General features: G+C 33.3%; 2 protein-coding genes across 2 annotated transcripts; one reads left to right on the top strand and one right to left on the bottom strand.

Annotated features, from left to right (window-relative positions):
- Positions 1–678: 678 nt before the first annotated feature.
- Positions 679–4883, top strand: LOC112802945 (receptor-like protein EIX2). The gene is made up of 2 exons (XM_025846380.3): positions 679–4477; positions 4601–4883. The coding sequence occupies exon 1, from the start codon at positions 1124–1126 to the stop codon at positions 4436–4438; it is 3315 nt and encodes a 1104-aa protein (XP_025702165.3). The 5' UTR covers positions 679–1123; the 3' UTR covers positions 4439–4477; positions 4601–4883.
- A 1777-nt stretch (positions 4884–6660) lies between these two features.
- Positions 6661–10769, bottom strand: LOC112802944 (S-type anion channel SLAH2). Its single transcript, XM_072237889.1, has 6 exons — positions 10298–10769; positions 9523–9664; positions 8840–9352; positions 7834–8604; positions 7377–7408; positions 6661–7278 (listed from the first exon to the last, which is right to left on the bottom strand). Exons 2-6 carry the CDS (start codon positions 9655–9657, stop codon positions 6870–6872), a joined length of 1860 nt encoding a protein of 619 aa, XP_072093990.1. The 5' UTR covers positions 9658–9664; positions 10298–10769; the 3' UTR covers positions 6661–6869.
- Between the last annotated feature and the right edge of the window lie 1406 nt (positions 10770–12175).

Here is a 12175-nt window from a genome sequence, read left to right as displayed (position 1 = left end):
AGTAGTAATAAGGGTCAAAAATAAATAAAAACCCAGCTGTAGATATCAAGAGTAGAGATATATAATTCAAGGTTCATTGTGTGTTGATGCACTCACTTCAGAATTTCTAGTCAAAGCAACTTGACGGTATTATATTGTTGATGATAATTATGGGTTTATGACCATTTTTTTGGAAAATAAAATAATAATGGTATTAAATTTATTATTAGTTAAAAGATAATGCTAATTAATGTTATTAGATGAGGAAGGATAATAACAAAAACAAATTTAAAATTCTATAAAAGTTACAATTTGACATGAGAACTTATGTGGCAATAAAATAAGCAGAAGAGATGTTATTTTCTAATTACAAAAAAATATAAATATTAACTTTTATAAAGATAAATAAAATAGAAAGAGAGTTCAAATATCTTAAGTTACAAATTAGATATAGAATTCATCCATAAAAATTATGATCTCATTTTTTTACTTGTAGAGCAAATAGAAGTAATAGGAATCGGTAAAATTATTCAAATAATAACGACACTTTCTTTACAAGGATATTGGCTATCAACATCATATTGTGGAAAATGGTGTCATTGAATAATTCAAAGTATGAAGTTTTCTGCTCTGATTTCTACTGATACATCAATTGAACCAAGTATGAAGTTTATAAATAAATGAGAGTTCAAATATCTTTTAAGTTACCAATTAGATATATAATTTGTCCATCAAAATGTTCATCCCTTTTTTTTAACTCGTAGAGCTAATAGAAAACAATTAAAATTATTTAAATAATAATAGTTTTTCGTTACAAGGATATTGGATATCAACATCATATCGTGGAAAATAGTGTCATTCAATTCAAAGTTGCATGCAGCTTGGAGTATAGAATGGATCGTCCTCATTGTTCAAGCACCCAATTGAAGATACTCTCTATAAAGATTGTGGTCCTCCTCGTACCTTCATTCCGTGGAAAATGGTGCAAGAAATTTAAAAGTTGCAACGTCAGAAATACTATGGAAATTTAGTGAGACATGATAGTGATAGTAATTCATAGCAACGAATGGAGGTCCTCTACTATATATTGGATCCATATATGGTGCTATAACAGGCACATTATTGAGTTCATAGTTCACTTGTGATGAGCGTAGTCATGATGAGGATGAATAATCTGATTCTGATTGAAGCTGTTTTACTATTTGTTACGGTGGACCTTCTTCTTGTTTGTGCTACTGCAGCAGGAGGAAAGGTCAAGTGCCCAGAGCGGGAGAGGCAAGCACTGCTGGCTTTCAAGGCCGCCATGGTTGATGACTACGGCATTCTCTCTTCGTGGAAGGGTCGTGATTGCTGCCATTGGAACGGTGTTCGCTGCAGCAACCTCACTTCCCATGTAATCAGTCTCGACCTTCACGGTCACTCCATCAAAAATGATTATTATTCCTACTTAGAAGAACGATTTTTGAGAGGTAAGATTCCCAGCTCGTTAGTGGAATTGCAGCACCTCAGGTACTTGAACCTCAGTTTCAATCCTTTTGAAGATTACCATATCCCTGAATTCTTTGGTAACCTCACCAGCTTGAGGTATCTTGATTTGTCATTTTGTCGCTTTGGTGGAAGAATTCCAACTCAATTTGGATCTCTTCCTCATTTAACATACTTGAATCTTAATTTCAATGACTTAGAGGGTTCAATTCCTTATCAACTTGGAAATCTGTCCAAGTTGGAGTATCTTAATCTCGATGTAAATGATTTCCAAGGAACAATACCATCTCAACTTGGGAACCTTTCAAGCTTGCACGAGCTTTACCTTGACGGTACACGTGGTTCTCTCAAAATGAATGATGATGGACAATGGTTATCCACTCTTACCTCTTTAACCAATCTTGACTTGACCTCTATATTGAATCTCAACAATTCCTATAACTGGATACAAGCCATCAGTAATATCTCCACACTAACAGAACTCAGCCTAATCGATTGTGCACTTTCAGATCATTTTATCTCTTCACAAACACTAAGACTTTCCAACTTCAAATTTCCTAATTCTCTTTCCAGCTTGGATCTTTCTTATAACACCTTCACTCCTTCCCTGTTATTCCAATGGTTGTCCAATGTCACTTCCAACCTTGTTGAACTTGCCCTTGATTCCAGCCTCTTAGAGGGTTCCACACCTGCCACATCAAATCATTTTGACATCACAATGCAATCACTTGAGCGGCTTCACATATCTCATTATCAAATCACGGCCAGGGATTTCAAATCCTTTGCGAATATATGCACCTTATCTTCTTTGTGGGTGTTTGATAGCGAGTTGACTGAAGATTTGGAATCAATTCTTCATAATCTCTCAGCTGGCTGTGTCACTCACTCACTTCAAGAGTTGTATTTGGGCTATAAACAGATGACTGGCTCAATACCTGATGACCTTTCAATATTCCCATTTTTAAAAGAGTTGTACCTCTTCCAAAATCAGTTAAGAGGAAAAATACCTGACAATATCAGGTTGCCATCTCAGTTAAAGGCTTTGTCCATCAGTTCGAACTCTATAGAAGGTGGAATTCCAAAGTCCTTTGGAAATATATGTAGTCTCGAATCATTAGACTTGTCCCACAACACTTTGACGGCAGAGCTTCCAGTTGCAATGCAACACTTGTCTGGATGCTCAAGTCTCAAGTACTTGGATCTCAGAAATAATAAATTCAAAGGAACCTTGCCTGACATCTCAATTTTCCCATCTTTAACACATTTATATTTGTCTGAAAATAAGCTAAATGGGAAGGTTCCTGAAGGAATTCAATTTCCGTCACAGTTGGAAACATTGACCATGAACTCAAACTCTTTGGAAGGGGTGATCACAAACTCTCAGTTTCATAATTTGTCTAAGTTGAAGGTCTTGGGCTTATCTGGCAACTCATTTGTTTTGGAAATTAATCGTGACTGGATTCCACCTTTTCAGTTGCAAGCGATAATGTTGCAGCACTGTAAATTGGGTCCCTATTTTCCAAAATGGTTGAAGACACAGAGAAGATTAATGCAGCTTGATATTTCCAATGCTGGCATTTCGGATATCACTCCAAGTTGGTTTTGGGCTCTATCAACAAGGCTAGTGAGCATGAACATTTCATACAATAATCTCAGCGGTGTGATTCCAGATTTTCCATTAAGATTTACAGAATACCCTTCCATATCTCTAGCTGCAAATCAATTCGAAGGCTCAATCCCGCTTTTTTTACGAAATGCTGTGTCCCTGGATCTATCCAACAACAAATTTTCAGACTTGACTTCATTTCTATGTGCCAATAATTCAGCTGAAAGATTAGGCCAATTGGATATTTCAAACAATTATATATCTGGCCAAATCCCTGATTGTTGGGGTAATTTTAAATCATTAGCCTATATAGATTTAAGTAACAATAATTTCTCTGGAAAAGTTCCTAATTCAATAGGACTAGTTCTTGAGCTTCGTGTATTGATGTTGAGAAACAATACCTTGACGGGGGAGCTTCCTTTCTCGATGAAGCATTGCAAAAATTTAGAGATGCTGGATGCAGGAGAGAACAAATTATCAGGAATCATTCCTTCTTGGATTGGAAGCAGCTTACAACAACTGCAAATGTTAAGCTTGCGGAAAAATCACTTTTTTGGAAGTATACCATTATCTCTATGTTCTCTAAATGGCATTCGTTTCTTGGATCTCTCGGTTAATCATCTGTGGGGCCCAATTCCCAAATGTTTCATTAACTTCACTGCAATGACCACCCAAGAAAGGTTCTTAACGGATTCCAATTATTATCATTCTTATATTGTCAACCGCACTCGTGGAAGGAATGTGTATAATTATGATATAATTGCTTTGTTGATGTGGAAAGGTGTAGAACACATATTTGAGAATGATGAGCTGCTTCTAAAAGGTATTGATCTCTCAAGTAATCACTTGTCAGGAGACATTCCATCAGAACTTGAGAATTTGGTGGAGCTAGTTTCATTGAATTTATCAAGAAATAACTTGACAGGAAAAATTCCTTCAAGAATTGGAAGGTTGTTATCATTGGAGTCTCTTGATTTGTCAAGAAACCATTTATTTGGCTCCATTCCTTCTAGTCTTGCACAAATTAATTTTCTCTCTGTGTTGGATCTATCACGTAATAATTTGTCTGGACAAATTCCAACTGGCACACAATTGCAGAGTTTCAATGCCTCAAGCTACGAAGAAAATCAAGGTCTTTGTGGGCTACCTCTTGAAAAGCTGTGTTTTGTAAAAGAACGGCATCAAGAATCTGTGGTTAAAACCCAAGATGAGAATGATGGTTTTATTCAAGCATTCTTTGCAAGCATGGGATTGGGATTCTTTGTCGGATTCTGGGGGATCTTTGGCACTATCCTCTTCAATCGCTCATGGAGATATGCTTACTTCCGGTTCTTGAACAACATAACAGAAAAAGTTATGTCAAGGTGACAACGGTGGTGATAAATGCAGCAACTACTAGCTTGATTGGTAATACATTCTTTTTTATTTATTTCAAGTTGATCTTATTTCTTCAATTTTTGTTGATATGAGATATTGTTCAACCTATGGACTTTGAATGATGTTAATGGTTTCTTATCTTTTCACTGATAGCGGACCGGAGACCATGTGCCGACATCATTCTAGTCAGGAAGCAAATAATGCAGAAGTACTACTTTCAAGCGATCGATAAAACTAAGTCGTTCATGAAGTGAGTGTGGGAAATTTTAAAAGTAAATTAAATATGAGTTGTGTATTTGTAACTAAGTACTAGTGAGTGTTACTTATAGATTATGAGTTTGTATTTGTGAATTGTAACTACCAGTTACCAATCAGTATTGTAATGTATTTGGTTTAGACAAGAGAATATGATATCTATTTTATATTTTTCATGGGATAACGGTCATCAAATCATTTTTGCATGTTAATGAATTTTCTTGAGAAGCTTGACTAACAGTTCAATATGGCTTAACTGAATTCAGCTAAGTAGGAAGATGGGAAGATGTTAAGCAATCATTGTTTCCGATGCATCACAGTCATAACATTTATCTCACATTCGCTCTTTGCATATACCTAAGCCACAAGAACTCTGTTTTTCCCCTGTTTTAGATGCCTACTTCTTCTGCTTCCATGCATTCATCATTGCTTCCCAGCTGTGACCGTACCCAACAAACCTACAATTCTTTTTTTCAATTTGCAGTTTTGCATCCAAAACACGCGGTGTTATATATTGAACACATTTGAGGCCTTATTAGAATCAAGAAACCTCGAAGCAAATGGCCTATGAGTTGGAGAGAAGTGGCCAAAGGCGTTAGGGATAAAACAGAGTCGGATCAGAAGCAAACCAAAAAGCTGCAGTTTTGGGTGAAGATGGTTTCTTTTCTCATTTTGCATTCACCAACAATCTCAATCATTTAATTTAATTTATCTTCTTTGAGACCTATGATACACGTGAGACTCAATCCATATGTGTTAATTAGCTAGATCAATATATAGATAGATCATGCAAGTTGGGAAAAAAAATGTGAGTTTAATGGTTAAGGTGTTATGTTTTAACAAAAATTAATTCACTTAATTCAACCATTTGACTCATTACAAAATACAACAAGAATACACATATTTTTTACCTACATTTTAATAATAGTTATCTTATCTCACACGAAAAATATATATAGAAAAAAAAAAGAAAAAAACACATGTAAAGCAATGTATAATTACAAAATTGGCATTGCCAAAAACTTTTAAAGAAAATGAGGTCTGGTTAAAATGTGCCTTAAGATATCATCTGTTAAAGTAAGCAAAAGTAAAAAGCTTTTGTTAAAGTATTTATTTTTTTTTATATTACCAATATACTTTTAAAATATTAAATGCATAAAAATATAGAAACTGATTATTGTGTTTGATGATTAGAAACTGAAACTAAAACTTTAATCGCGAGATACAAAATTTCAGTCGTTTCAGTACCTCTACAAAGTAGAGACACATGAGACTGAAATTTATAGGAACAAAAACTGAAATTTTAATAACATTTTTTTTCAAAAAATACCATCATTTAACTTTTCAAATTTTAAATATATTCCTCAATCTCTATATTTATCTTAAATTAAATATGATACTCAGTCACCAAAAAAATTCAAATATGATACTAAGATATAATTTAATTCAGTACAAAAACTTAATTTAGTCTTTGTCTCTCGATATCAGTCTCCTTTCCAAATACATCTTTAGAGACTTTTTAAAATGTTTTAATAGATCTGTTCAAAAATCTAGTCTAGTTTAAACGATTTCATACTAATTGGCCCTATAATTTGGGTTTGGCCGCAATAATAAAAATGTAAGGATTAATTTAGATTGGTGGTTTATTGTGGTGTTGCACAATGTTAATTTGGAGGTGCATACCATAAATGGAGGTTCTATTGGGTGAGGACTTTGCATGTGTTGTTGAACTTATAATCATTTTCTTGAAATAAACTGAGATCTCCTTTATTTCAATGTTATATATTATATGGTAACATAAGAAAGGATAAATAATGCATGCAAGACCATTATTTAGCTTTTGTTGATCACATTCACAAATCACATACATTACTGTTATATTTTTAATTTTTTATACCTTATATTAATTAGACTATATACTGTAGGATCATTGTATTCTTATTATAATTAAGTACTCATTATTTATAATGATTCTCAAATATATTGCAATCACACAAACCTTTGCTACAAAATTCAGTTCTTCAATCTTCATACACAAACCTTCACATATTCTAACATACATGGTCACTGGAACAATAATCAAAACTCTTAATTATTATGCTCCTCACATGTGTAACTATCCTCATGATTTTATTATTCTTATGAAGAACTAATTAGTACCATCTCCTCAGGTAGATGATGATGAAGAATCCTCTATGCTATTAGAGGGATGAAGTGTTGTTGAAGCTTCTATATCAATTTTATCTGAATCCACAAACTTCAAGTAATTCTCAATCTCTTTAGTGTCATGGCTTCCATGCCCAAGATGAAACCATTTCCTATGATGATGATGGTGGTGGGGTTTTCTCTTTCTGTCACTTATGGCAATGGCTATGTCATTGGGAAACAGATCCTTGAACACAAATGCACGCAACATGGTTGTTACAACAAGTGCTGTTACCACCAATGTAGAGATGATACTTAGTATTACACACATTGTTTTTGTGAAAACATTTGTGATCTCATTTGAGTATTTTATCGTTGCAATTGCTGCACCAGTCATTGGAAATGTATAGGCCCACCATGAAAGTGAGAATCTGCATAATCAAAAATCGCATAAATATATATATCAGATACTTTAGTCAGAAAGTTCATAACCAATAAGAGATATATGGAAGAAGATGGATCAACATACTGGAAGCCTCTGAAAAAATTGATCCGTACAGCCTGCAAAATCATAGGATCATGAAACTAATTAATAAGAGATTTTTAAGCTAGAAATAAAAAAAAAGTACTAAAATTAAAGTGTTTGATGTGAAAAGGTTTGGTTTCATTATGCTAGAAAAGTTCAATTTGGTCCTAAAGTTACAATTTTTGGAACATTTTTAGTTTTGGACAATCAACTATTACTCGTCGTTACATAATATTTCCTTTGACATGCCACGTCACCAGTCAACATAACGTAACATGACACGTTAGTAAAACAGTAATAATTGACTTATGGTTGACTCTCTAATAAGACTAAATTGATTTGCAAAATGTAATCTAAATTGGTAATTTTGAAATTTATGGGACTAGATAAAGCACCTTTGCAATTTCATGATTAATATGCATATTTAAACATCAAATGTGAGAAGAAAAATTAAACTAACCAGTGAGAAATAAAGGAACATGGCAATGAAATAAGCAATCCTTGATCCATAATCAAAAGAGCCCTGAATCTTAGCCCAAGCCATTGAAGCAACACTAGGTGCAGCCACAAACAGAAAGAACACTGGATGCAACTCCTTAGGGAGTGTCTCATTTGTTGGAAGTCTCTGATAGAGAGTCACAAACAAGACAGTGTAATGAGCCAAACCAATAGCAAAGAAGAAAATAGGCCCTTCTTTCAGTCCCATTGTTGCACCAAGCAATGCTCCAACAAAGTTTCCAACAACTGAAAGATGGTTTGATGGGTTTGCAACCTTTGATAGCCTCCTTTGGCCTCCAGACATCCACTGTCCATAGATCTTAAGCTCAAGGCAGAAAATTGGTGTCATTAGAATGTACCAAAGTGAACGGTGAAGGTTCTTTGTGATTGATGGTGGAACACCAAGAGCCAAGAACAAAAGGGCTATCCAGGGTGCAAAGAAGAAGTTAACACGGATCGGATGGTAGTACTCGCGACGAACTGCTTCAAAGTAGAGAATTATCTTGAAAAGATATGTGGTGAAGATAGTAATAACAAGAGCAATGGAGATGAACCAAAGGACTAAGTTTATTCTGAGGCTTAAGTGAAGAAACTCAGTGGATGGAGAACTTGCAAGTGTTTTCCAGAGAATTGCTTGGCTGCTAACTCCAAGACAGATACCGACAGCCGAGACAGGAAATCGAAGAAGAAATGGCCATTTGCTGTCCTGAGGAAGCAGGATCTCTTCTGAAGACTGTTGGAGCAGGAAAACAAGATAGCATGTTAGAACCAATCCATAATAAGTAAATTATTTAGACCTTCAATGAGTTAAATATGATCTTGTTCACTTGTGCAAAGTAAATTTAAGTCTAGATTTTCTTGCATCACAAGTCTATTATGTATGAAATATAATGGCTAATTTCAGATTACCCAAAATTGGATTTTTTAATAACTGTTTTGGATGTGGAAGAAGGCTACCACATACATACCCTTAGTGTTTCCAATTCTGGTCCTTCCAATGCATCGAAATATCGATCAACTGGTACAGGCCTTTCAGTATTCCTGGCATTGTTGTTGTTGTTATTATTGTTTTCTTCTTCTCTAGTATGTCTGGGTGACTTCCCTCTAAGCATTGATATCTGTCTCTCAAGTGTTCCAGACCATGTTTTGAAGGAATCAAATCTCTTATCCCTGAAGGCTCTGATGCCAGGATGGTTTGGAATTTCTGCTCCATGAGGTGATGAATCAGTAGGGTGCACATAGGCCTTTGGCATTGGTTGAGAGTAATATTTTGATTGCTGTGGAGACTTAGAATCTGCATCAACTGCAGAAATGGGAACACCGTCTCTACCAACTTCATCACTGAAGAAAACCATGTTGGTTTCATGTGGCAGAGCCTCTTCACATGTTAGTGGCATGCTGATTGAAACAGATTGCTTCCTTTGGTGGTTGATCACCACAGCTTCATCACCTTGTCTTTCTATTGATGTTAATTCACTTTCCTGTTGCAACATTCAAAATTCAATCAATTGGATTTTGAACATAAATCCGAGGTTATAAACGAGTTTTGAAAAAGTACAGAGGGTGTGTGTGGTTTGCAGAATGCTTTCGCACTCCCAGGAACGCAAAATCCTTCTGTGAACCACACCGAAAGGAGCTAAATATGTCTTACTTTGGTAGATGGGCTTGGAAGTTGAGCATCACCAGTATCAAATCCAACTACTTCATTTGATGATATATACTTAATTAGTGATGGAACTTCAGGAGAACCTTGTTCTGCTAATTTGATTTTTTTGTTAGTTTCCATGCTAGACCTGAAAAGATGTATAAATATTCGTTTAGTTACATCCACAAGATGCAGAGCCAAATTGAAAATCTTTGCAATTATGAATGGGATCACAATCATCCACCTAGTTCACAAAGTGTCCTTTTCTTTCTCAGAGAAACTATGTTCCAATGATGTAAACATATTCACTCTAATACAATCAAATCTTTATGGCAATGCCTAATGCATTTGTGTGCAATCAAATTAAGATACTGGTTCAGTCATAATAACAAACAGGGAAAGGTCCTTTTTTTTTTCTCCTTAAATAAAAAAGGTGGCAGAAAATAACTAATTAATTTAGTGGACCAACAATAAGCATTATTATATGGTGAAAACTTTAGATATATGAAGCTTTTGTCCCTTTCAATCTTCCATAGAAACAGTGATAACATTTATCGAGTCTGGTTAAAAATTAAAACCATAAATGCAATATACCCCATCTAATGAATTGGATTCTTATTAACCATGAATCCACATGAAGATATGAAGCAGCAATTTATTAAAACTTCTCAATATCAAAATCAAATAAAAAAGGAAAATTTCAAGAATGATCAAATATTATCATAGTATAAATAAAGCTGCAGAAAATGCAGAAAACATAACAAGAAAAGAGAATTCAAACCTTCAAAAGTAGTTATCTTCTTTTCCAGTGATGACTGAAAGATGATCCAAGAAAATGAACCAATGTGAGAAATTTTCACCTACTGAGGAAATAAGTAGAACACATGGTAGGCATAAAATGGTTTGAAGTCAAAGGAAGATGATGAATTAGGATCCAAGTACATCAAAAGCACATTTGATTTGAGATAATCACGGCTGCTTATTAATGGTTTTTGTGAGAAGGACGTGTCCTTTGCTAAAAGACAAAGCTGCATAAAAATATATATGGTAGGAATATGACAGGTAAGAATTCATATTATTTTGTTAACTTTGAAAAGACTTAACATCATTCTTAAACAAGCTTATAATGTTGTTGTTTTTCTCACTTAAACAATTTGGATGTGAATTCAGTGTAAACAAAAAAATATTGAGTAGGTGCCAGCCATGTTTAGATGTAGAAGTGTAGAACCTCCTCCAATTGCATACTCAAGAACATTCAACATTCATAAAATTGTCAACATACATCAATTGATTTTTTTTTGTTAGGTAAACTATATTTTTTTTTCCACAAATCCCCAACCCAATAAGTCAAAGATTAATTTGTTGCAGATCTAGGTTCCTATCTAAGGGTCTGATATTGTATATACAAGGCGAAATTTGAACTCCCAACACTCATTAACAGAATTGACGGCGCGACAAAATTGAGACGATTTTGAAACGTTAGGGACTTAAATAGGAGAAAAACGTTAGGGACAAAAACGATACATAGAAATAAATTTTAGTTTTATCCTTCAACAATATCAATTTTTTACTGTATATAGTATTCAATTATTTTTTAACCACATCAGTGTAAATTACACTTAATCACATTATTTTCATTCTAAATAAATTTATGTCATGTTATAATCTCCAAACAAAGTTACATACATTTAGAATACCAAAGACAAAGGAGTAGTCTTCTATGGTCACAAAATTTTGGAGCTATATCTTTCTTGTAAAATACATGAGAGTCCAATATAAATGGAGCATAAAGGGCAAAACTGGTAACACATAAAATAAAAAAAAATTATGGACACTATAGACAATCAGACATAGCTAGCAAGAATATTAAAAGGTGAAGATAGTTTGAAGTAGATGGATGACAAGATGCCAAGTCAATGGATTCAATTATGTCATTATCATTACAACATGCACTGAATTGGCTGCTCTTTATAACCTTTTGGATCCCTTGATTTTAGGTTAGGATTTAGTAACCTTAAAGCATCCTTAATGGAATGTTTTTTCTAGAGTATTATTTTTTATATTTTTAAAAAATAAATTAACTTAGACTTAAAATTAAAATTTATATTAAAATTAATTGATAAAATAAATTGATATTATTTTAGAGATACGATATTATTTTGATAGAGAACCAATAAAATTTTGTCATTCGTATAATTATGTTAATAAAATAATTAAAAATAATATAAAATTTTAATTAAATTAAAACTAAATATTAAAAAAATAAATTTTATTATTAATTTTAAATAACTATTTATGATATATAATTCTATAAATATTTATATAGCATCTTATAAGACTTAAAATAAAATTAAAATTAGAACTATCACCAAAAATATATTCTAAATATTTTATGGAAGAGATAAACATGCTTAGCACGTAACATGTCATCAGCAACACAAAAATTTCAAACTAATCTGAAAACAACACAAATTTATTATCTTTAATTTAAATGCAAAACAAGTAAACAACACGTTGAATCCTTGATAAATTTGTTTTTGAATATATAATAAAAAAATTCCTGAAGACCGTGTTTTAATACCAGTATTTTTTTAACAATCAATGCACGTTTTCTTTGGTTTTGTCAATAAAAAATAACATCAATAATTAATTAATTGAT

The sequence above is a fragment of the Arachis hypogaea genome, chromosome 5, assembly GCF_003086295.3.
Source record: "Arachis hypogaea cultivar Tifrunner chromosome 5, arahy.Tifrunner.gnm2.J5K5, whole genome shotgun sequence".
Lineage (NCBI taxonomy): Eukaryota > Viridiplantae > Streptophyta > Magnoliopsida > Fabales > Fabaceae > Arachis > Arachis hypogaea.
Note: the sequence above shows the minus strand (reverse complement) of the source record. Positions and strands in the feature narration are given on the sequence as shown.

Bases quoted from the DNA above. Each gene is read 5' to 3' on its own strand.
- LOC112802945 (XM_025846380.3), top strand. From the start codon at position 1,124: ATGAGCGTAGTCATGATGAGGATGAATAATCTGATTCTGATTGAAGCT.
- LOC112802944 (XM_072237889.1), bottom strand. From the start codon at position 9,657: ATGGAAACTAACAAAAAAATCAAATTAGCAGAACAAGGTTCTCCTGAA. The intron at 8,605-8,839 runs GTATGTATGTGG...CTGCTCCAACAG, and splicing joins CAGAATTGGAAACACTAAGG to TCTTCAGAAGAGATCCTGCT. The intron at 7,409-7,833 runs GTTAGTTTAATT...ATGATTTTGCAG, and splicing joins TGTTCCTTTATTTCTCACTG to GCTGTACGGATCAATTTTTT.